Source organism: Lissotriton vulgaris, chromosome 4_1 (genome assembly GCF_964263255.1).
Source record: "Lissotriton vulgaris chromosome 4_1, aLisVul1.2, whole genome shotgun sequence".
NCBI classification, from domain to species: domain Eukaryota; kingdom Metazoa; phylum Chordata; class Amphibia; order Caudata; family Salamandridae; genus Lissotriton; species Lissotriton vulgaris.
Genome location: NC_141691.1, coordinates 2,133,652,471 through 2,133,678,187, shown reverse-complemented (window position 1 = coordinate 2,133,678,187; position 25,717 = coordinate 2,133,652,471). Strand labels below are relative to the sequence as shown.

At 42.8% G+C, this 25,717-nt stretch overlaps 1 protein-coding gene across 1 annotated transcript in view; it reads left to right on the top strand.

Moving 5' to 3' along the window:
• Positions 1–24,570, top strand: part of LOC147725218 (vomeronasal type-2 receptor 26-like) — a 59,386-nt gene extending 34,816 nt beyond the window's left edge. The window contains exons 2-3 of the mRNA XM_086918207.1: positions 4,298–4,421; positions 23,669–24,570. Of these exons, the coding sequence (XP_086774333.1) occupies positions 4,298–4,421; positions 23,669–24,570 (1,026 nt within the window). The remainder of the gene's footprint in view (positions 1–4,297; positions 4,422–23,668) is intronic.
• Positions 24,571–25,717: the final 1,147 nt, after the last annotated feature.

Below are 25,717 nucleotides of genomic sequence, written 5' to 3'. Positions count from 1 at the left end.
GACTGCCCTTAAATGGCTCCATTCCTTTCTTGCTGACAGAACCTTCACCGTGTTTGAGGATGAAGCAATCTCCAAACAGATTCCCCTGCAATATGGCGTTCCCCAGGGATCTTCATTGAGCCCCATAATGTTTAACATCTACATGAGGCCTCTGGCTGACATGGTTCTCCCCTGGGGAGTACAGTTGGTCACCTACGCCGATGATACGCAGCTGGTCGTTTCCCTCTCATGCGCCGATGTAGCCGAGACAGGGATAAATAATCTATCCCCCAGTCTTACTAAGGTTCTTGCATGGATGGACTCCTCCTTCCTAAAGCTCAATGGGTCAAAGACCAAAATCATGATGTTAGGGTACAAGGCCCCCATTAATCTAGACCCTTGGTGACCAGAGTGCCTGGGCCCCCCTCCCTCTCCTAAAACCCAAATTAAGAGCATGGGTGTATGGTTGGACCCTAGTCTGTGTTTCAAAGTACAGGCACGCAAGGTTGCAGCTAAATGTTATGGTCTGCTTACAACTCTAAGGAAGGTCCTGGCCCTGCTTCCCCCCGAGGCTAGACGCCTCCTTGTCCGGACACTCATTCTATCCCGTTTGGACTATGCGAACGCAGTCTATCTGGGTGCACCGCTAGATACCATCAAATCTAACTGTCTGTTCAGAACTGTGCGGTCCGACTACTTATGGATGTTCCTGAATGTAGCTCTGCTAAGGCAGCACTGCAAGCTCTACACTGGCTGCTGGTGCAGGAAAGGGTCTGGTTCAAGGCCATGTGTATAGTCCATATGTCAACCATTGACAATGGCCCGGCCCTTCTATGCCACATGTTTCTTCACCATAGAATCCCTCGATCTCTCAGATCTAACCACTAAAACCTGCTGAAAGTCCCCAGGGTCAAACGGACACGTATGGGTGGCCGATGCTTTTCATTTCATGCAACCAAATTTTGGAATCAGCTCCCAGACTATATCTGGCTGGAATCTAACCATCTTGCCTTCAGGAAACGGTTGAAGACCTTTATATTTCAGTGATCGGTGATTACTTGTTTTGATCTAAAGCGTTGGGATGCCTCCGTGTAGCCTTGCGCTATACAAGCATGTACTCATTCATTCATGTGTGGCAGAGTTTTTTTTTCTTTTTTCCATTTCCACTTATTCCATACATCACTGGGTTTTCTAAGTAGGGTCTCTGAGTGTAAGCATGACTGGGCTACTCAGATTCTACTGTTGAGTAAGTGCGCCATGTATATACCATGGGCAACATTAGACCATGTTGGATGCCATGTAGCGTAGTTCCAATATTACCCTTTTATGCAGGACCTATGCTGTTTACGGATAACATTGTAGTGTAGTTCCTAGTTTCCCACTAGGCCCTGCGCATTGGAATAACATAAACAGTAGTATCGACGTGGAACTGGCTATATTCCAGGCCTCCACTGACTATGCTAAACTTAATTGGGTTGTGTTACCAACTAGCTCAGAGGTCACTGGAAACTTTCTTCTCTGCATAGGAAGTGATCAGCTTCCTTGGCACAGACAAGAAGGGATTCAGTTTTCCAACAACCGTGCAACATGACAACTTTGCTCCTCAGATCAAGAGTCGATCTCTAGGGTCGTGTGAAACAATAGACATAGATTTCACTCAGTCAGTCTGGTGCAGTTTACTTTCACAGTATGTAGAGAATAGAGAGACGGGCGTGTATCAATAAAGGGTAACATTTATTGAACAGTCTTTCTTCTCATACAAGAGAAATGTATTGCCACAATTGCAATAACTGTTATTATAAAAAGTACGTACAGTAAGATAAGAATTGCGAAATAGAACTGTAGAAGCATTGATATGGTTTCTTAGCCATACAATGGTTTAAAAGTAATAAAACATATATACAGTCATATATACATTAGGCTAACATACTCAACTGGTGCTTCTAACTAAGCCTACCCCGGTGTGCCTGACCTAGGCCTAACACGTGAGAAGGGGGAGTAAGTAAGTAGCTTAAGTTAAGTTGGTTTTGCCAAGGTTTGTTTCAAGAATTCTCGTCTAAGGGTTTAGTCAACACCATACCTCTGAATAGAATGATGGAGGATTGGTATCTCCTTCAGGGTCTCTCTCGATATCCCAGTCACCTGCGAGGGTAAACTGGAAGCGCCGGGACTGGATTTCTCTGCACGAGAAAGGCAGCGGCTTCTCTCAGCGCGTCGGGAGGAAGGAGGGGTGACAGCGTCCGCGGGCAGCTGGGCTGGATGTCTTCGCAGAGGACGGCTGCACGGCTCCTCAAGCGTACTGAACCACAGTTCGCGCTGTAGCGGCGATAATGGTAATCAGTAGCTTCACCACCACGGGATAGCAGGCTGCAGCGACAGAGTGCTAGTTTTTACCAACACTGGTCATGCAGGCAGCTGGCATCAGCAACAGGCAACGCTCAACAGCAGCTAGCTTCGCTCCCTGTTCACAACAGCTCACATTGCTTAAGGCAACGTTGGTAATATTTATACCTGACAGGTGCCGGGTTTGACGCAAGTTTGCTGGACATAAGACGTCAATTAAAGATGTCACTAGGAAGTGGCAGCTATCAGTTGCTCATTAGAGTTCTATTACTAATCAAAACATAGCAAGCGGGGATTTCCAGGTTTGCTAAGTTTTTATCTTGTTGAAGAACTCGGAGTGTTATCTAGGAATATCAGATAGTGACTGCTGCTCTGTCATTGCACTAATTGGTCGCAAAGGAAGTAGCAGAGAGTCATGCTGGAATGTGGCTCTGTGGCTCTGCTCGTGTGAGGCCAGAGATGACTTTTCAGAAAATCGCACTTGAACGGTTATGCCAATATAGGGAATAAAAGGGCTTTATAGCCGAATAGGGGCATAAGGTCACAGTATCGATCAGGAACCTAGATAAGCACATGACAACATATACTGTGGGCTTGGTGGCAAACTGACTCTGTACCCCCCCACCAAATATGTCAGGCTATGTTTTCGCATTAGTTAGCTCACAGCGCAACTAGAATCTCATGTTATCAGAGAGATTTGTTTTTGGCAACCTTAGAACACAATAACCTCAGACTTGTGGAAACAATATACCACTCGTGCTCGCTTGTTTTGCTCAGAGAGATACATAGAAGAAACAGTAGAGCGTGTTTACAATAGGGATTTATTGTACCGTTGTTCTTCTAATGTAAAAGAAGTGCTCTGCTGCAACTGTGACACAGTAGCAGAGATATAGAACCAGCAGTACAGTGGATAAAAAGGAATAGTAGTGTCCTGCCATTTTGCAATAGTCATGAACACATAGATGAATATAGAATGCATTTATGAAATAAAAAGCGAACTCCTAAGATGCCTGTCTAGATTTAGCAAAGTGAATCTAGCATTTGAGTTGGTGCTATACAGTCTAAGCCTAAAAGTCTAAGAGCCAAGACTCTTGCGAGGCTTTAGTCGAATCCCCATATCTGAATGGTGAGAGTGTGCGACTTCGTCCTGGACTTGAGCTGGACACCCCGCAAGGGATCGTCAGACCACTGTCAGCTGGGGCGATGGCATGCCGTAGCCGCAGCATCTCTGGTAAGTGTGTCAGCCATGAAGTCTTGGTTCCCTCCTGCCTACTGAAAGCAAGAGGTGCTGTATTTATACAGTCCATGTGCATATGTTACCCACTTTTCAGTATAAGGACTACGTTGGGGTTTAAACCTTGTGCGTCGATGGGAGAGGTGAAGTGTACCTTCTGGAGAGTGTACTCATCAATTATTCATATGTGCGAAGGATGACGTCTTAGCAATATTGATCAGGCAGAACCCACCCTTGTCATAGAACTAGGTGAAAGGTTTAGTTCATAAAAGGCTGCAGACCTTGTAAGGCGTGATGCCCTTGTAAGGCATTCTTTCCTCATTTGGAATTATGTCCTTATAAGGCTTGTTCATGTGAAATAACGGGAGCTGATGTAGGGAATGTGTACGATGTTCTCTGGACCTATAAGAGGGTACCAATATGAAATATAACACAGTCCTCTTATCCTTTTATCTTCAAAGATTCCTCACTCTGTCTACAGTGAGTGCTGCCCTCCTGGACCATCAGCTCAGACTTTACATCTAATCTCTTTTAGTCGCTCTTTCCCCAGAGATTCCTTGATCTGTTAACAGTGAAAGATGTCATTGGGCCCTCAGTTCGGACTTGACATCTAATCTCTTCATGTATTCCCTTTTTTTTCACAGATTCCACACTCTGTCTGTAGTCAGAGCCGCTCCTGGGCCCTCAGCTCAGACTTTCAGACAATCTTCATCTCTTATTTTATTCCCTCTTTCCTTAAAGATTCCTCACTCTATCTGTAGTGAGAGCTGCACCCCTGGATACCGAAAGGCTCCAATAGAAGGGAGGCCCACCTGCTGTTTCAACTGTGTGCCGTGTGCAGAAGGGGAGTTTTCAAACAAGACTGGTGAGACAATACTTTATACTTCTTATGGACCTGAGCACAGTTGTGCAAAGTACACAGTACACAGCTGCTATTTTTTCAAAGAATGAATTGTTTAGCACTTGGAAGAACATCTCAAAAATACTGACACAGTAGAAGGAACACATGCATGTACACATTTAGCTGTTAGAATTCTTAACAATTGGACTGAGTAGATAGTTATTGTGCTAGCTCTTGTGTCAATATAATTTAGTATGAGTTGAAGTGGGTGTGCCTGATAATATCATCTAACATAAATATTTTGGCATAAATATTATATATAAACATATCCCTCTTGTGGGTGTAGACTATGTGTGATTAACTGCAATGGAGCCATATTTTGTAAGAGCTATCTTGGATACAAAATTATTTCTGAACAATATCAGGGCCACAATCTTCTGGTACCAAACCAGCACAGTATGTTACTTATTGTAAGAATTGTAATACATTTTTCTTATCTCTCAATCCGAAAACGGGACTGGACCAAGCCTTGTTATGTGATTTTGATGTTGTAGGGCGCCTTTAAACCAGAGCTGATGGTCTTGTTAAGCTAATGGAATTTCAACGTCCTCGTAAGGAACCTATTCCGCTGGAGGTTCCTCCACTTTGTAGTAGTGAAACTTGGGTGTTCCTGCATCTGCTTCAGGGAACTGAATCCATGAATAGAATACCTCTGTCTGCCGATATTCATGTGCCTCTATAACAAAGATTACTTTACCACCTCTTGATGATACTCCATTGTTTATGAGATTGTAAGTTATACTTTTTCTTACATTGACCGGGATCAGTATAGCATCCAGGTCATTTTGTAGGAGATTTCTGTCATCTAAAACCGCTTGAGCTTCTGTTGCAACTCTACGTCTTTCCTCTTCACTATCCGACATTTTGTCGACTGGAAGTTTTTGCAGAAAAAGTTTCAAGGAAACAAAGAGTAGGTGCACAATATTTTGGAACACTGTATCCTTCAACGTTGAACAAACTAAAAACTAATACAGAGGATTTTTCGTCCTACTCAGTTTTAGCGGATATTTTCCTTTAACCCACTCCAGACGTCTATTGGAGTATTTTACGCGAAAAAAGGGTCTGTGTGAAAACCACAACTGAGTTACTCTAGTATCTAGCATTACATTATCGCCTTATCAAACGTTGGGTGCCATGTAGTGTAGTTCATATATTCCCAATAGGCTCTGCACATTGGAATAATATATCCTGCAGTTTAGACGTAGGACTGAGGTCGACTAGGTCTCTACCGAATATATTAAACTCAATTGTGAGTGCCAGCTAGCTCAGAGGTCACTAGAAACTTTCTCGAATTCACAAGAAGGGATTAGTTTCTGACAACCTCATAAACATGACAACTTTGACAGCTTGACAGCTGTGTTTCCCAAGAATAAGAAATCAATCTCTAGAGTCGGGGAAACAATAGATAGCTATTTTACTCAGTCAGTCGTGCATACTTCGTTTCACCAGAGGTGCTGAGAAAATAGAGAGATGGGCGTTTTCAATAAATAGTATTTATTGAACAGTCTTCTTTCTCTAGCATAAGAAATGTACTGCTACATTATAATACTGGTTATAAAGTACGGGTTATAAAGTACAAGGCATATAATATGAAAAGTATTATAAAGTAGTACTGTAAAAGCATGGTATGGTTTTTAAGCCATATAAAATAATATAGAAAACATAAAATACATACAGTGATAAATGATGACGAAAAGCACTCTACTGGTGCTTCTAAAATATGCCTACCCCGGTGTACCTAACCTAGGTCTAGTACGAGGAAGAAGTAAGTGAAGTGTAGCTTAGGTTTTAGTATTTTTCTGCCAAGAATCTATTCCAAGAATTATCTAAGGATCTAATCAGCTCCGTACCTTTGGTTTAGAATGACGGAGGTCTTGTATCTCTCTCGCAGGACTCGATTTACCAGCAACCCGCAAGGGTAGCCTTGAAACACAGGAGCTGGATTTCTCGGCTGGAGAAAAGACAGCGTCTCTCAGTGCGTCAGCTGGAGGGTCGGCTTACTTCGGCACTTGCTGCAGCAGGGCGTCGGGCAAGTAGATAGTTGATCTGCTTCAAACCACTCTGTGTTTGTGTGGGCAAATGTAGGCATATTTATACCTTGAAGGCGCCGATGTATGATTGGACATAATAACGTCATCAAAGACTTAGTTCCTTGAAAACTCCATGATTTCCTAGATAAATTAGTATTCAGGCAAGGGGAAGTCCCTAGCTGCTGTAGGCGGGTTTCTATAAGAGATCGTTGTGGATTCTCGGAACTTAGTGGAAGTAGCCATGCCGTATTTGGGCTGCATAGGCTCAGTCTAAATATGGTGATTATTTCTATGCATATATAATGATCGGGTAATTTATACCCATATATGGGCATGAATCGGGAAAATTACATTAGGGTCCTAGATTCCTATACAATAATACTGTTGTCTTGAAGTTCCTAAAAATACTTGGTTGCAGATTTAGAAGCCCCTTCCACCGCATGAGCATCAAATTTCTTACGCACCAATGGAGCAGCCTGCAAAGTGATATTTATATGAACAGGTAATTCCAAAGTATATGTTGGAATGATAAGTGCAGTGCAATTGTGTTAGTGAAAAATAAAAAAGGATTTGCAAGACAGAAAAATATTTATTATGATATCTATTGCAATCCTTGTTAAAAACTGTACAAAAAAACAGTTTCAAAAATCACTGCTTGTAAAAATGGTTGACATGTTTTGTAAACCAAAGATACACTAAAAATATGTTCACAGTTTGAACAGCTGAGAAAAACGTCAGTGTCCCTAATACTATATCTGAATCCGCACAGTATTTCCCAGTACTCATGTATGAACCCCTTACCCAGCGCTTCAAACCTGCCTACCTGATTGTACTGGAGACAGTATTTAAATTGGAAAGCCGTCACTGGCAATGTAATATACCCATGGATTAACCATTTTGTGGAAGGTGACTCAGCCACAGTGAAACGTAATTGGTCCAATTTTTCAGTTTGCGAAGTGGTGCATGCCATAACCATCTGTCTTTCAGTTAAATTGTACACAGAGACGTGCTATTTATAGCGCCAAGGCACATGGCCACAACCTATGGATTGTAGCATCCGGCTTAGAAGTTTAATAGAGCACAATTGCGATTGTCCACATTGTAAAATACACAAATATTATTCCATTTTATTGATTGGAGAAGACATAATGATGCCCAGTGAAAATATTGTGGAAGATAGTGTGGTCCTGCCTTTAAGAACTACAGCCAAAGCTTTTTCTAGGTATCCCCTGTCTATTTCATGCAATCTCTCAGCAGCATCCTGTTGGGAGATTTTCCATAGTTCCTTATAAATAACATACACAAAGCGCTAACAACATGGGTTATGGGAACCAACCAAAAAATTCTTGAGATCCTTGTCATATGATAGAAGGCGCAAGTGTTGTTTCACCTGAGCAATGTCAAGGTTTTAGCCATTCTAGGCAGAACTTCCCGAAACTGTGGGATATCACCACCCCGAATGTTCTGATTGTGCTTAGCGTGGGTCATGGTTACTAAACCCTTCTGTGGTACCCCTAAATCTTCACTGACACTTTTTTTTTGTTGATAGGCTAGACCAGCCTTCCCTTCCAATTGAGGTCTGATGAATTGTAAAAGCCATTATGCATCAAGGCATCTAATGTAACCTGGCTGTGTATCATATTTATTTATTTATTTTATTTATTTGTAGAGTTTTATAAAGCGCGAAGATCCTAGCAGATATCAGAGAGCTATACAGACAGTAAATGTTACATGTACAAGCCATAAGAAATAGATCAACACAGCAATACAAAGAATATAAAAAGAAAAACAATATAGTTATATTTGGCATCATTAAGTGTCTTGTGGTTGAGTGTCAAGTGTGTTGATAAGGTAACCAGAGGTTTGTTCAAATCCTTAATCCTGGCTAAGCCAAGACAGGAAGGCAGTTGCACAGTCTAGGTCAGGGAAGTGCCTGATTTGGAATGAGGCACGCTCTAAATAAGTCTTCAATTCCCTCAACCAGTCAATCTTTAGTCCACGAGACAGATTTTAGGCCCAAAAGTAATCTGAGACAAAATCCTAACTTTACGACTTTTGGTATTCACAAAAGGCATTTAGTAGTAGGAAAGTTCAGATTCCTAACTTTACTACTAGTAAACTGAGACAAATTCCTAACTTTATGACTTTTGGTATTCACAAAAGGCATTTAGTAGTAGTAATGTTAGGATTCCTAACGTTACAACTTCTAAATGTAGTGGTGTCCCTCCAAAAGTCGAACACTTGTAAAGACAGTTGGGAAACAGAGGAAGCAGAGTATTTCAGCTTATTGTTAGTGAGCATGTTTTTCTTTGCAGATGTTGGTGCAAGCCTATAGTAATAGGAGGCCTGGACTGAAGTGTTAAACCCAGAACAATAAGCAAACTTCTGAGCAAATGTTGTAGGACTAACCTTTGTTGGTGTTGGGCAATGTTCCCATTAATAGTAAGTGAAAACATTATGTGGGATACTTGCTTTGTGCAAAAAATGGTGACCATATTGTTGGTAACAAAACATGGTATCAAAATTAGATGTCATCATACAATTCATCCTGTCAACATGCAGCCAATTGTTTCGTAGTAGGCACATGCTCAATGTCCCATTCATCAGAGACAGTACTAGAGGTGATGAAATAATTCGAAGAAATTTAAACAAGTGTGGAATTTTTAAAAGTACAGTAGGACCGCACACATCATAGGGAACTCTATCCCAAAATTTTCCTTCATAAACTGGAACTGCTGTAATGTTCACTAAGGACAGGTCCCTTTGTTTACGGTGTGATGATGGATGCGGTTTATGACCAAGTTCATATGCTCCACTGCAGAGCGTTCTGGGAGATAATGCCAATTTATGAGCAAGAAAAAGAAAATCACTATACCAATCCAAATTATTAGAAAAATAGACCATTTGCAAGCCATAGCTGAAGCCAGGGATAAACAAAATAAGTATTTTTCAGTCAAAGGTCGTACTCACACATGTGTTGATGTGGTGAACAGGTGGTGGCCATGTCTTAAGTTCACTTGGATGCGATGAAAAATTGTCAAAGTCAATGAAGTTAGCAGGCACAGTGCGATCTATCTTTGGTAGCTCAGCAGGTTTTGTGGAACTGGCCGATTATTTGCTTCAATATATATTCACATAGACATCTGTATTTGGCCATATTAAAATCTGTGTTTCATTTGTGGTTTTATGTTGTTCCACAGGTAGAAGTTGAATTCCATTGTTGGTAACTCCTTCATTTTGTATATTTGAATTTTAAAATGTTATTAGTCGTTCCATATGAACTTCCTGTATGAAAGCAAGAAGAGAGCAACTACTACCCAGGAGCCAAAGTGGCCCACTCTTCAGAAGTGGCAACAGTGGGGTTTGATCTGATCTATTGAGAGTGATCTCTTTTCTTTCTTGCCTGCAAGGGCGGAAGAAGTGCTTTTCTTGTTCTTTCAACAGCCAGCACAGGTACAGGCGCTCTGTAAGACGGCCCAAATTATTTTTTGTCCAGGGTATTTTCTCTGACCCCGTCACTAATCCTCAGGACCCAGGCAGGTCTTGCTGGAACAACTTTCACTTCTCCAGTGGTGGTGCATTTTATTTGAACGTTGATTTGTAATGCCCAGTAGTCATTGAGCTCCTGTAAAACACCCAATAATAATCACTGATGTCAAATGCTTTTTCATCTGCCACTGTGCCACCACTATCAGGGTCAGATAATCATATTCTTATCCCAAGCAGGACCTCATATAGGGTACGCCCCCTAGGCATTTTCGTGGCATGTTGTTTAGTGCCCTCTGGACCCCATATAGGTGATTGACCCAACTGCCACCCAAGCCTAAGACCTTAGCTGTGAAGGATTGCTTAAAGTCGCGGGTCTTCTTTTCCATAATCAAATTTCCCTTGGGATGATATAGAGAGGAGTACCCCAAACCCACCCAATCTTCCCTTGGCTTTTTTGTAAGCCAGAGAGCGAAACACAGGACAACAGACTGAATGTAATGTGTCAAATGCGTGAGTCCCAGTGAGGACTCCCAAATCATTTATAAAAGTGCATGCGCCAGTCGAGCGCTGAGGCCAAACCCACAAGAATCTAGAGCATGAATCAACTGCCATCAAGATGTACTTGTAAGCCCCGTCATAATGTAGGGACCACAGTGATCCAAATAGACACAAGCAAGAGGTCTGTCTGATATAAGTAGTGGTGTTTGAGGTGGACGTGTCACGGGAAACCTTTCATCTGCTGACAGATGTCACACTTGAGAACAAAGTTCTTTGTCTTTTTTGAGAGACCTGGTCACCAATAGCAATGCATCAATCGTGAAATCATTGCAACGATCCCTGCATGCCCAGAACGCAAATCCTCATGTGCAGCTAGAATTAATCCTAATCTGTGATCCATGTTTGGTAAGACTTTATCCCCCACTCCTGGAATTTGAGCATACAGAATTACTTGTGCATCTAAATTGTAGCAGTACTTAAGTGGAAAAAACGTGGGCAAGGCAGAGCTGCTTTGCGAGGCATTGGCAGCTATCATGATTGATCCACCTATCCTTGTGGTAGAAGGAGTGATTGTGGCAATGGCAGCAGTTCGCACTTTGGTTCATCAGCCAACAAATTCCCTTCAACATGCATGTGAACACGCTGATGACTCAATGTGTGAACTACATGAGCCAGTGGCAAGCCCCCGTTCAGCTTCGCCACCTGTTCTGTTATCAAAACTCATAATGTCACCATTCAAAGAGGATAACTCGTCCCAGACCTCCCAAAAAGTTTTTAAATCTTTAACATCCATTTTTCAATGCCAATCATTGCACACTAATTCAAAACCTTACTTTAAATGCTCGTCTTTGGTCAAAAGACTCATTCACCTCTAATTACTAAAATAATCTAACCATGGTCACACAACCATGGCAACCTGAACACTATCCATGAGATCATCCTGGTTCTCGACCGTCTGGACAGACAAACATGCAAGAAAATATTAACAGCATTCTTCTTACCAGGTAAGTTTTCCACGTTGTAGAGAAAATATAATATACGCGTGGATATGCGTGCTAATCTGGCAGAAATGTTGACCATACCAACATTGGACAACATTTTAGCTAAAGGGTCGTAATCACATTTAATGGTAACTTCATTTCTCCAAACAAAGGTGCGAAAATTCTCTAAAGGCCAAGCACAAGCGAGTGCCTTATATTCAAAACCAGCGTTTTTGCACTCTGCAGGAGACAAGGACCTAGAGGCATATGCAAAAATTGATTCATAACCCTTTTCATTAACCTGTGAAAGAACAGCCCCGATACAAGTCCCACTGGCATCAGCGGTGATTATATTTTTTTCCACAAGGGTCAAAACCTTGGAGGGCAGGAGCTGAAGAGATGAAGTTTTTAATGTTAGAAAATTCTTCTTGACACAAAGCAGACCACACAAAATCGGACTTGAACTTAAGTAGTTGCCTAATATGAAAAGTTCTGCTTGAAAGGTTTTGTACAAACTAAGAAAAGAACCCAACAAGTCCCAAAAAGGATTAAACTTCATCCTTGTTTTTGGGACTGGGGGCATCAGTAATGGCAGTAACCAGTTTAGCTACAGGATGAATGCCAACAGCGCTGATCTCATGACCAAGATAACTCACACCATTAGCTGCAAGCATGCACTTCAAAATTGTAGTTAGTCCAAATTTGTTTAAGAGGGAAAGTAAATGAAGAAATTTAGTTTTGTGATCATTACTATTCCTACCCATGATCAGAAAGTCATCTTGGAAGATGAGAACATTATCCAGATTACCAAAAATCTTGGGCATTAAACGCTGAAAAACAGCGGCCGCAGAGGTTAAGCCAATCGGCATCCTGGTGTATTGAAAACAACCAATGTGTGAAATGAAGGCAGTGAGATTTTTACAATCAGTAGAAAGAGGAATTTGGCGGTAGGCTTGGGAAAGGTCCATGATGGAGAAAATGTCCATGCCTCTGGTTTTGGTAAACATTTCATTCATATTTGGTAGAGGAAACTGGTCTATCAAAATGTTAGCATTTAGATGTTGCAAGTCAATGCATAACCTAAGCTTTCTGTGGGCCTTCCTAGCGATGACCACCAGCGAAATCCATTGGGAAGATTCATTAGGTTCAATGACACCATCTCTGACGAACCTACCCAACTCCTTCTCCACCTCATCCCTAACAGAAAAAGGAAAATTTTGTAGTTTGTGGACTGTGGAAGCAACATTGGGTTTGAGGTAAATCTGGTGTTCGAAACCTTCCAATCTGCCCAACATACCAGAGAAAATACCATGAAAATCATTACAGTCGGAGGAGCCAAGCGGGCGACTGAAATGGCCGCATAGACGCTCGGCTCCCGGAGCTCTCTCGCCCCGCACATATATCCTGACACTTATCCTGAGCCATGACAGCATATTTCGGAAGACAAAGGAAAACTCTCCCTTACTGTTTGCTTTTGGAGCTTCTACGTGCAGCAGACCCGAAGAAATGTCCCCGACTGTTCTGCGGCCTTCACGGAGCTGGGACCGCGGTGTCGAGTGAGAGGAGCAACCGGCCGCGATTGTCACAACAGCGGCCATTGGTGGAGGTGTGGTGTCGCCCGATGGGCTCCGGAGGTGTGCTGGGCCGATGGAGGCGGCGGCGATTCAGTCCGTCTAGCGGAGTGCCTTGTGTGGTTACGTTGCGGTGCAGGATCGTGTCCGGGCATGACAAATGGCTTCCCCTGGAATCGCGGGGCGGCTCCTGAGGAGCGGCAGCGACTTTGTTTAGCCCTTTGGTGGTTCTTCGTTGGATGGCCTGCCTAGACTTTCTGGGTCCACACTGTACATCCTGTTGAGCCCTGATGTAGGGCCTGGTCCCGGGGTGAGGTGAAGACGAACGAGGCCGGATCAGCTAAGATGGCGGCTGTCACCCTCCTACGCAGCTTACACTTGAATGGAAAAGCCGCTGTGCTGGAGCGTTCAGGGGTCTGGCGGCACGAGACTGAGCCCTCGTCCCAAGATATATTGGTTGCTCTAACAACCCTGCATGTGGCCCTGATCCATGGGCCCCAAGATCTGGGAAGAAGGATGGCCACCATTGTTGTACCGACATTCCATACGGACACATCTCGATCTCAAGGAAACGCCGATGTGCCTGCCCCAATGTCGGTGAAGAATGCTTCTGCAGTGCCTATGTTCGTTGAGACGCTGGAAGACCCGGCTCAAGAAATCGCCTTGGACAGCTTTGTAGTATGCATGAGTGATTTGTTGGGGCGTATACCTGATCAGCGGCCGGGGAAACAACGCCGGTCCACGTCTTGGGCTGCCCAGGTAACATCTCAGTGCTTGCCGTATGGTGTGACTCTTTCTCCTTGGATGGCGAGACTGTGTACGCACTTGAAGCTCTTTTCGGTGTCGATACCGACTCAGATGGATTTTCCTCATGCACATTCGGCTGGGTTTTGGCTGCTGCAGACCCATGGAGTAACTACGCAGCTCGGTCCGCCCGGATCTCCTGGACCCTACACGCGGCTTTGTCTGCCGATTGTGAAACGGACGTATGTTGGGTGCTATTGATAGGAAAGGCCAAGGTTGACACTGTCTATGATCCGATGGACTTATTGATGGCTGATGGTGATTTGGGGGACGTTCGGCGGGGAGTTTATTGATGATGCCTTTAATGCTTAATGTTTTCCGTGGCTCTTCTAATTATGTTTAGGATGTTTACTGGGTGCGGGGCGGGGGGTGGGGGCCGAGTGGCGAGATCGAGGGCCCTTCTCCACTTTTTCTTTCCTTCTTTTCTTCTTTCTCCTCCTTTACTATATTTCGGGTCTTCATTTAGGGCGACAGGCACGCTGCTGGGGGGAGGGGGGTTAGGCCGTGGCCTTCTGCAGGCGTGCAGGGTGGGGGGTAGGGGGATGGGGTCGTTACTTTGTCCTTTCTTTGTTTTTATGGCCCTTTTGTCTTTCTTCCTTATTGGTGTCGTCATCTTTCATGTTTCCTGCAATATGTTTCGATTTGAGGGGAGGGGCGTAGCTTGCTATGGAATGGGTTTGTGGTCACATTTGTCCTGACTTTTATACTTTACTCCAAATACTTAAATTGTGTAGGCATTATTTGCGGATTCCCCGATTCAGGCTTGTTATTGTAGGTCCATGTATGACTATACGGCACTGATCCTTAGTTTTTCTTATCATAAAATGAACCTTCATGAATCTTGAATGTCGGCCACTACGCTTGAATACGAGTCATATCCTGGAAGTCTGTTGGACCCCGGTTCTTGGGCTGCTCTGTTTTTCTACATTGATTGCTGTACTTATGACTTGGCTAGCAGCCGGCCGGGATGGTTGTGGGCCCATATTTGTATCTGCTTGAAGTAATAATAAAGGTTCAAAAAAAAAAAAAAAGAAAATCATTACAGTCTTGCCTAAGCATTCACCTTCATCTAGGACCAGAACTTGTTCAATGCCATTTGAATCAAGAATAGTATTACGTTTCCTTTGATCTTTCTACCCAAGAACAGAAGGACCCTTCTTAGGAATATAAAGTTTGGAAAGTACACTTCTGTTCTTGAACCTAAGGATAAGGTACCTAAAACGAAGTAAATCAATAGATTTCCCAGTGAAGCTTTCTGGAGCAATATCAATTGAAGCATTTAAGGACCACATTTTTCAACCAATTTGTTGGACCATACAGCTTCCTTAACTATGGTGAAAGGAGAACCTGAATCAGCTGCAATGTGTACATGAACTCCTCCTATAAATATTAAACACAGACGTTTGTTAGAATAATTTTTTGGAGAGATATAGAGGACAACATTGTCCATAGAACTTGAAGCAATACAGGCTTCATCATCACTAACTTCATGGGGTGGATAAAAGACCCTCCACAATGCACTTGACTTTGTCTTTGTTAGGTTTTTTAGTGTGACAAACTCGGCTGAAATGATCAATCTTCAGACATAGAGTGTATTTTTGTTAGATGGCTGGACATTTCTTATCATTGGTGAGATGGTAGTTACTGTCACACCGGAAGCATCTTAGTTCTTTATGAATCGAACATACATCTCTTTTAACAGATGATCTGCCGGAAGAGATGACCTTAATTTTGTTAGAGAGAACCCTGGCAACAGTTTCCTGTTGCTTATTAACAAGGTTCTCTTTTTTAAAGGTTTTGGCACACCTACCAGACAATTCAGCTTTCCTAGCAATAGCAAGAACATCTTTAAGAGGGATGTCACCATTAACCCATAATCTGTCTTGTAGGGAAGGATCAAAAGCATGCATGACAACTTACAGCCTGATTCATCAAAGAACCGTTTTGCGAGTCTCTAATAGAGATTGATAAGGAATCGCTATTAGAGACTCGCAAAACGGTATTCATGTAGGAATCGCAAAATAAAATGCGATTCCTACACATTCCTTATTTGCGATTAGCAAATTGCTAATCGCAAATAAGGAAAAACTCCCCATTCATTCCTATGGGCTAAAAGGCCCATAGGAATGAATGGGGAGTATTCCTTATTTGCGATTAGCAATTTGCTAATCGCAAATAAGATAGCGATTTGAAGGGTGCCAGGGGTGTCCAAAGGACACCCTGTAGCACCCCTTAAATGCACATTTGAACAGGTGTTGCGCACACACATGTCCAAAGGACATGTGTGTGTGTAACATGCAAAAGAAAAAATGCACTAAAGTGCTTTTTACTCTTTTTTCGCAATTTACCACCAGGTCAGACTTGGTGGTAAATTGCGACCAAGTATTGCGATTTCGCAATTTCTAATTGGTTGATGAATTGCATTTAAGGAATCTCTATTAGAGATTCCTTAAATCCAATTCCCCGCAAATATGCGATTTCGGTAATAGCGATTTTTGCATTTAGGATGATGAATCCAAAATGCAAAAATCGCACTCGCAAAGGGCCAGATTCTCAGAATCTGGCCCTTTGCGAGCGCAATTCAGCTTGATGAATCAGGCTGTTAGTCTCTTATTCACTCTTCTTAAATAACACCAAATCTGCAATTGTTTGCAAGATTTTGAAGAGCTGTAACAAAATCAGCAATCGTTTCATTCTTAAGCTGTTTCCTTTGAAATAACTTAAAACAGGTTACACCAATACAATCGTTAGGAGAGAAGTAGTCATCTAAAGTCTAATGGCTTGATTAAAGAGATTTTCATCACCATAAACAATATATGTTTTCATCTGACTGTAGATTCATGAACTTCCCAGTCCTAAACTGTGCATTAATAAACCTTTTTTCCTTTCACCCAACAACTTATTAGCATGGTCAATGGTTATTAAGTAATTCATAAAGTACTTCTTCCATTGGAACCAGGGAACAATAGGATCACCCGTAATGCACAGAAACTCTTTTGGTGCGTTGACAGTAGTGTTGGGTGTAGGAGTGGCCATGGTATTCAAAAAGTTGCAAGAAAATACAATTTGCCCGAAGACAATCGCAATTCACAAAATGAGGAACAGGAATACTGTATGTAGGAGGCTGTGCGAATCAGGGTAAACCTATTAGCAGGAAACACTTAAGTTAGCAACATGAATACTGCATGAATGAAGCTGTGCAAATCAGAGTAGAAATATTAGCAGGAAACACCTTAAGTTTCAAAACCACAGCAGAACTACTGGGCTATAATGTGGAAACAAAGAAAGGGCTAGGCGAACCAGCGCATAAAGTCTTGCAGATAAAAAAATTAGATTGAACTTCCCAAACAGAGACTACAGTATTTGAAAAATAACGTGTACACTTTAAAAAGTTGTGTTAATCAGTGAAGCAAGACTCGATGTATGGATAAACTTCACAGTCAAAAGATTCCACACATCAAAATTAGGTTGTATTGTATTGTATTGTCATTTATATAGCGCGGTTGCTGCCCGGAGGGCGTCCAAGCGCTGACCATAAGACAGAGCTGAGTATATGTTTCGGGATCCTTCGGATGCTCAGGAAATTTCTCCCCTTGTTCTCTATTAACCATCGAAGGGTCATTGTTCAAGCACTTGTGGGGTCGCGTTTAGACTATGCTAATGCCCTCTATCTAGGACTCCCCAAATACCTCGTGAGGAGACTTCAAGTAGTCCAAAATTCAGCTGCCCGGGCTATTTATGGGCTCCCTAGACGCGCTAGTGCCTCAGACCTGTTAAAGGAACTGCACTGGCTTCCTATAGCCAAGAGGGTCCTTTTCAAAAGTCTGACGCTGACCTACAAGGCCCTTCATGACTTAGGCCCTAGTTACATCAGGAAACGTCTTGCTTTCTACAAACCGAACAGGGCCTTGCGATCTGCCTCCTTGTCCAAAATGGTTGTTCCGTCCATTAAGCGCACCAGACAAGGTGGGCGCTCTTTTCAATACCTGGCCCCCTGTGCTTGGAATGAGCTTCCCCTTTCTCTCAGACAGGCCCCTAGTCTGATGTCTTTCAGAAAGGCTCTAAAAACCTGGCTCTTTACCAGATAACCCCGCCGTTCCTTATGTTTTGCAGTTATGTCGCCACTCCCTAAGGACTTCTTCGCCAAAGCGCCGGGACACTCCTTCTGGAGTAGCCGTTGCGCTATAGAAGAATCTGATAACATAACATAACATAACATAACATAACGGGAGGAATTTAGAGTGCAGTGGACTTCGCAAACAGGTAGGTTTTCAATTGTTTGCAGAAGGAGAGTAGGTTTGAATTGGTCCGGAGCTGTAAGGGGAGTGAGTTCCACATCCTAGAGGCGTTTACGGACCTAGCTCTCCTTATTCTGGGTACTACGGCCAGAAAGGCATCCGTAGATCTGAGGTTTCTCTTGGGGTGGTATTGCGTGATTAGTTTGTCAGTGATAACTGGGCCCGTGTTCCAAAAGGCCCGGTGGGCAATACATAGTGCCTTGAATGCCACTCTCTGTCTCACAGGAAGCCAGTGTAGGCTGTTCAATGCGGGTTTAGCCAACTGAGTCCGTGGGATTTGTAACAGGGTGCGGGCTGCACAGTTCTGCACCACCTGTAGCTTTCGCAGGATCATCTCTGGAGCTCCGACATACAGGACATTGTTCGAGTCTAACCGAGACTGAATAAGGCCCTGTATTGCCACTTGTCTGGCTTCCATAGGTAGGAGGTGGAGAACTTTCCTTAGTGTTCTTAGTAGGCCAAAACATGTGGCGGAAAGTTTGGTGGCCTGAGTGGAGAAGGAGAGGTTTTTGTCAAGCCAGACACCTAGACTTTTTACGCTGTCCTTGGGAGTTGGAGGGGTACCTAGGCACGGAGGCCAGAGGGGAGTGAGAGATACTGGGGATGCTGAGCCTAAGAGCATGAGCTCAGTCTTATCTCCGTTAAGTTTTAAGGAGGAGCAAGTCATCCACTCCTTGACGTCCGCAAGGCATTTCATCAGGCCTGCTGAAGTGTGTCTGGTACCCTCTTGAGCCAGTGAGACCACTAGCTGGGTATCGTCGGCATACAAAACAATTTTTATACCGTATGGTTCGACGATCCCCGCCAGTGGTCTCATATATACATTGAACAGCGCAGGGCTCAGTGAGGAGCCCTGCGGTACCCCACACTTCGAGAATTTACTGGCTGATACTGTATCCCCGTCAAAGATCTGAAAAGATCTGTTGTTGAGGAATGTTTGTGTAGGCAAACTTGAGGGAACAGTTCCCGATACAGATAAAGGAGAAAGTATGCCAGGGAAAGTCTTGCCTCATCTTTTAAGGAAGAAGGAATAGGTGTGGCAAACAGCAGAGCATAACAAGTGTAGAGACTCACCACTGCAGCTTGGCGAAGTCACCCTTTGTGAAGATCCCTGAACGGGTTGAAATATATCAGCTGTGTGTGAAGGAGATTAATAAACTGAAGGTTTGAGCAAATATGAGGTTTAAGCAAGGATTTGTACTGGCCCCCATATTTAACTTGTTTATGTCTGATCTTGTACAAAGGCTCGACCGCATCAACTCTCAGCCACCCAACTGGGCAAATAAACCCTGTCACATCTTATCTTTCATATGCTAATGATGTGGTATTAATGAGCCTAACACAAGTAGGCCTCCAGAAGGTGCCAACAGAATTGCAGGATTATGTCACAATCAACAAACTGGAAATCAATACAACTAAGTCCAAAACCAACTGATTCAAAATCGACCCGACCGTAAACATAAAAACTGCTTGGATGGTAAGGTACTAGAAGCAGTTACAAGCTATAAATATTTAGGAGTCTATGTAGATGACAGATTTGATCGACAGGAATAAAAAACTATTGGCCTGATTAGGATGGTGGGCGGACTTAAGTCTTCCTGTCACCCTATCGGACAACGGGACTAACCGACATGCTGTCAGCAGTCTCATCAACCAAATTGCAATGCGACCGCCTCCAAGGCAGTCTCACTGTCCATATTCTGTATTGCGGAGGGTGCTGCAGCACCCAGTGCAATACAAACAAGCATTGGCATAGCCAATAGGTCGCGCTTCTGGGACCTTCTAAGTATTTAGTTATACAGCACAATATCCTTGATGCAACAACATCAACTGTTGCATACCTAAAACATATAAGGTCCCAAAGGTGAGACCTATTGGCTATGCCACTGCTTGTTATTATTTGATGCATGATACATTGTGCTCATTTTTATTATTTTATTATGCATGCAATATATTATATCCGTAGCACTCAAAAAACTCAATTAACACAAGTGGAAACAACTATAAAGTAAGTTTTTGTTGTAATGGAAATCAGTTCATTGAAACTTCTGCCTCTTTCGGCGAGAGATAATGCAATAAAATAACTCACAGAGAAGAATATCATTAGAGTAAAGCTAGGCAGGGTTGCTTTTCTGTAATTTTGAGATTTGTCGAATGTTTCTGGAATTAGCACTAAACTATAAGTCCTCCACAGTCAGCCGCATAATGAGGTCTAAATACACGCCTGAAGGTTTCCCTTTCACATATTATCTTGTTAGAATGCTGAGCTTGGCACAGAGGCAAAGCTTTCAAAGGCAAGAATAGTATTAGTGGCAAGTGAAAGGGAACAACAGATTCATCTCTGGGCCCCACCTTCTTCAAAACCTATATGACATCCTAGGACAACATTGTCAGATCTCACAGGCTCAACACACTCTCAAGTGCATACGACACTCAACTCTGCCTCTTCGGAAACCCCACCACCACCCGATTCCACAGGGGCATGGTGACCATCACAAACTGGTTCAGATGATGAGCATCACAAAATGGTTAAGAGACAACTGCCTGAAGCTCAACATGAACAAAACAGAAGTACAGAACACTTAGTAGGCAGTGGAATTAGGACTGTAACCCTCCCAGTCCGATCACACCAGGAACCTCAGCATCATACTTGATTGCAAGCTGTCTATCACCGTCCTAGGTCAACGTAGTCTCATCAGCCAGCTTCTCATTCCGAACATGCTACGGAAGATGTTCAAGAGGCTCTCCACTAACAACAAACGCACTGGCACACAAGCCTTCATCACGAGCAGCTGAACTATGGAGTCAAGTATGGGATCCCTAAATGCTCCTCTCTAGGCCATCCAGAACACTGCAGCAAGACTCCTCTTCAATCCCCCGAACCCTGAAGGCACCACATTACCCCTCACCTCAAAGATTTCCTTTGGCTCCCAGTACAGAAGAGATGTCAATCAAAGCAAATAGCAGACACCTAGAAGGCCCTTCACAACCAAGGACCAGGCAACATTGATCTGCTTCGAAATGGGATAATATTTTCATAACGAATTTGAAATAAAAACACGGCTCATAGCCAAACTTTTTGTTGGCTAGGGTAGGCAGCTCAATTTTGGTGACAATTATAAGTAGGTTTTCCTGTTTTCAGTTTCTATTTTTGGTATTATTGCGCCATTAAAAACTACATAAACAACATTTTTCCGGTGTTTATGGAACGTTTTGCTTTTGTTATTCCTTGCTTTCTACACTGATAGCGCATGTTATATAGACAGTGTAAGTATAGTGTATATGAGGTCCAAATAGAATTTTGCAAATGAAACTGATCGTAGTACACCATACAATACTTCTTCAGTGACTCTTTGGTCATGTGCGCTCGCTCTTTCCTTCCCATGTAAACGTCTGTGAAAAGGCCCTCTCAACATTGGCACTTGAGATGAGCAACACCAAAACAACCAGTACAAAATGTGTTAACTCCGGCCACTGACATCGCTTTTAATGCCAATACTGGTTCACTTGAAGATTGCCATCCTCAGGGCAGGTTCTGCAGCATTTGCTCTGATCTGGGCACTTATGCCCTTAGAGTTATTGAAGCGGTCAAAAATGAAGCAGCACTTTTGAAACTACGGAGGAAATTCCCCTTAAAGGAAGGGATCTAGAACAGAGTACCACAGTGAGGTTTCATTGACCTCAAATGCCATTGGTGGTGAAAGGACAGTTCTATGCATCAATGCAAGCCATTTCTCATAGAGTGTAAAATAAAAGTTCCTGAACTGCTCTTTATAATTGCTTTGCTTACCAAGTGGCAGGCACGCTAACATAGAACATGTTACAGTGCCATAGTCACTAAAGGTGTCGCCCAGCCTACTCTCAAGGAGATGTTTCACATCTACACCAATTATGCTGAACACTTGGCAGACGAGGGTGTTTTCAGACTCTATTTGTTTATTATGTCTGCTACAGCAGTTATGTATTCCTGTAAAAATCTAAAAATGCAGTAGAGTGTACTTTTTTCAAATCACTATCAATAGGTGACCAAAGATTCTCAGATTGTTTGCCTTTGGCATCATCACTCTGCAAAAATTCTGTAAACTATTGCCACATGGGTACTATAGCATCCATAGCCCCTTGGACTGAGAACCATCAGCTTAGGGACGCAGTTGTGATGACTCTTACTTTGAAACCACATAAAGCAAAACATGATAAATATTTACGTATCGGTTTCTGTGCATAAGAAAACTGTGCACCAGAATGGACTAAAAAGTCAATAGCATTCCTCATTAACTCCGAAGATTGTAAAGATGCTTTCAGCGTACCATCTAACAAGTGGCAAGGATCTCTTACAGGGAAGCACTTCAGCTCAGGTATCAATATTGACAGGTCATCACACAACTTTTTCATATAGGTATCGGAATCACTGCAAATACAAACAATATCAATCCAATCTGGGTTGAACTTGGAAAGAACCTTTTTTGCAGAGCATTCCAAGTGACGCTGCATTCCATGTTTTCCAAAAGCCTGGTGTCATGTTTTAACCACTATCCCAGATGTTTGGTGACAGCGCTCTTTTCACATATACTTGTCACTATACCTTGCATTGAATGGTTAAAGCCTGAGGTGTTGGCAATTCACCTACTATCAATACGACTCACTAGAAACTGGGGGCTGATGTGCAAAGGGTTTTTACTAATTCTATGTGGGTAAATGTGATGACACATTAGGAAAGATTCTTAGGAAACCAGACATTTTACCTATCAGTGTCAGAATCAAATATGATTTTGATATTTCCCGATTCTCTACAGTTTATCAAATAATTAACAAGACCTAAAACATGCTTCTAAACTCTGCACCTTTAGACCAAAGACCACAGTACTGAAAAAAACAAAAGGAAGAAGAAACAATATTTTAGTGCCATATAGAAGCAACGCAATTCAAGCAGAATATTGTTACTCCACACTTTCTTACTGCTAGCTTGTATAACAACGTTACATTCTATTGGCCCCTTCAGAAAGGAAAAAAATAACTTGTTTACTCAATTTTTCCTTTCTTTGAATGGCATTTAGTTTCTGGTTGTGCAAGTATCTTTTCAGTGTTTATATGTTTTAGTGGTGCAATTTCTCTTTCAGTGGGTTTTTATCAGTTATTATAGGTTTAAACCTAAAAAGGACAGCCTAGTCATAAATCATCTGACCTTTGCCTTATGGTTGTTAACTCCTTATTGGCAATATATCTGACTAGAATTGGAATAGAATTATAGTGCTCAAGATTTGTTTATCATCTATGAATACATTACTGTTTAAATAAAAAGAAACAGAGAGGGCCAATGGATTTATGGCACTCAGTATCTGAATTTAGGTCCCAAAAGCCATGAGGAATCACAAAAGCATAATATTTTGTAAATACATCACAACAAGAACAGCCCCTTCAATATAATTATTTTTTTAAATATCAACATGTCATTAACAATGTTGTACACATACTGATACATTTAGTATTGATGAAACATTTATGGCTTCTATTTTTACTTATAAAATATCTGCATCAATTTAGATATGGAAAACTGCCAGAAGTGCCCTGAGGACAAGTGGCCCAATGACAGGAGGGACGGCTGCACCCCCAAAACCATTGCTTTCCTCTCATACAGTGATGTCCTTGGTGAGACTTTGGTCTTCTCGGCTGTATCCTTCTCTATAGCCACTGCTGCAGTGCTGGGAATCTTTATTAGACACCGAGACACACCGATAGTCAAGGCCAATAACCGGGATCTCAGCTGCACACTGCTCGCCGCCCTAATGCTGGCCTTTCTCTGCTCCTTCTTATTTATAGGACGCCCCAGGACATGGACCTGTCTGCTCCAGCAAGCTGCATTTGGAATCATTTTTACTGTTGCTGTGTCTTGTATTTTAGCAAAAACCATCACTGTTGTCATTGCCTTTAATGCCACCAGGCCTGGGAGCAGATTAAGCAGATGGCTGGGATCACAGGTGTCTGCCTCTATTGTCCTCTTGTCCACACTAGGAGAAGTGACAATCTGTCTGTCTTGGCTGCTCACCTCTCCACCTCACCCTGGAATTGACACACAGTCTGAGACTGGGAAGATAATCCTGCAGTGTGACCAGGGCTCTGTCACTGCCTTCTACTGTGTGATTGGTTACATGGCCCTCTTGGCCTTTGCCAGCTTCATGGTGGCTTTTCTTGCCAGGGACCTCCCTGACCGATTCAACGAGGCCAAGCTCATCACATTCAGCATGCTGGTGTTCTGCAGCGTCTGGGTATCCTTTATTCCTGCCTACCTGAGCACTAAGGGCCGGAATATGGTGGCCGTGGAGATCTTTGCCATCTTGGCTTCTAGCGCCGGACTGCTGGGCTGTATCTTCATTCCTAAATGTTATACAATTCTTAGGATGGATGGAAATAGCATAGAACGTTTAGTTCTGAAAGGCACTTTGTAGTCACTGAAGAAACATTGTCGAGTGATGCTGCTAGCCACACTAGAATGAAGAGATATATAAAAACTTAATACTTACCTTTAAAACTTTTACAACAAATATGCATTTAGTATTTTTGCCTTTACAACAAAATAACATTTGTTGTCAAGGCATGCTTGCCTAGGGTGTACTTGTAATTTCCTGTGTGTTAAGGCATGCAGGGTGCAGCTGTCATTCTATAAAGTGTAATCTTATGTATACAGATGCTCTGCGATATATCTAGTTCTGCAAATTTCACTATGAACATACTGCTGAGTCTTCTTCATCATAACTGCTCAAGAGCAAAGCAGGAGCCAATGAACCAAGATGGCTTCTGTGGTATAGTTCTCCGCATTACCTGCAATCTTTGATTGCTTTTTGTGAAGGTTTGGGGCATTTTTCTGCAGCTTTCTGGAAGTTCAGTGAAACCACATTCCATCCTCTGCTGAGCGATCTTTCCTGAGGTATTTTCAGGTGTCAAGGATAATTGCAGTTTCTAGGATGTGGGATTGGTGAAAGATTGTCTTTAAGGTCCTTGTCTGTTACAGTTCTTCTTTAATGCATTGTCCCTCTTAAAGGTATTGCTGCTGCAATGTGTTGACTTCAGTCTGCAAAGAATATTATTGACTGATTCATTTATTAACATGCTTTTTTGGTATTCTGATTGACTTCACAGCTTTCTTTTTGGATGATATATACCTGCTTGTGATCTTTATTGGAACAACATTATTGCTAATACTTTTATATTATTATTCTTACTGGCTCAAGCAACATTTCCCAACAATAACCCCTTTGCTGCGGCGGCTATTCAGCCGCAGCGCTAAGGGGGCAGGGGGGCCACGCCGCATGCCCATGCTGGTGACGGAACCGCTCCGTCACCAGCCGCGGTCGCGCTGTGCTCATGACGGCGCGGTTCCATCACGGCGCCGCCCACTCAATGGAACGCTCAGCGCGGGGGCGGAATCCGTGCCGCGTAGGCGTGCCGAGCGGGCCGTGACGGAACCGCTCCGTCATCAGCACAGCGCGACCGTGGCTGATTACAGAGCGGTTCTGTCGCCAGCAGGGGAGGGGTTAATGTGTTTTTTTATATAAATTATGGCCAAAATCAGCAGCATTCTATTCAAATAAAAGA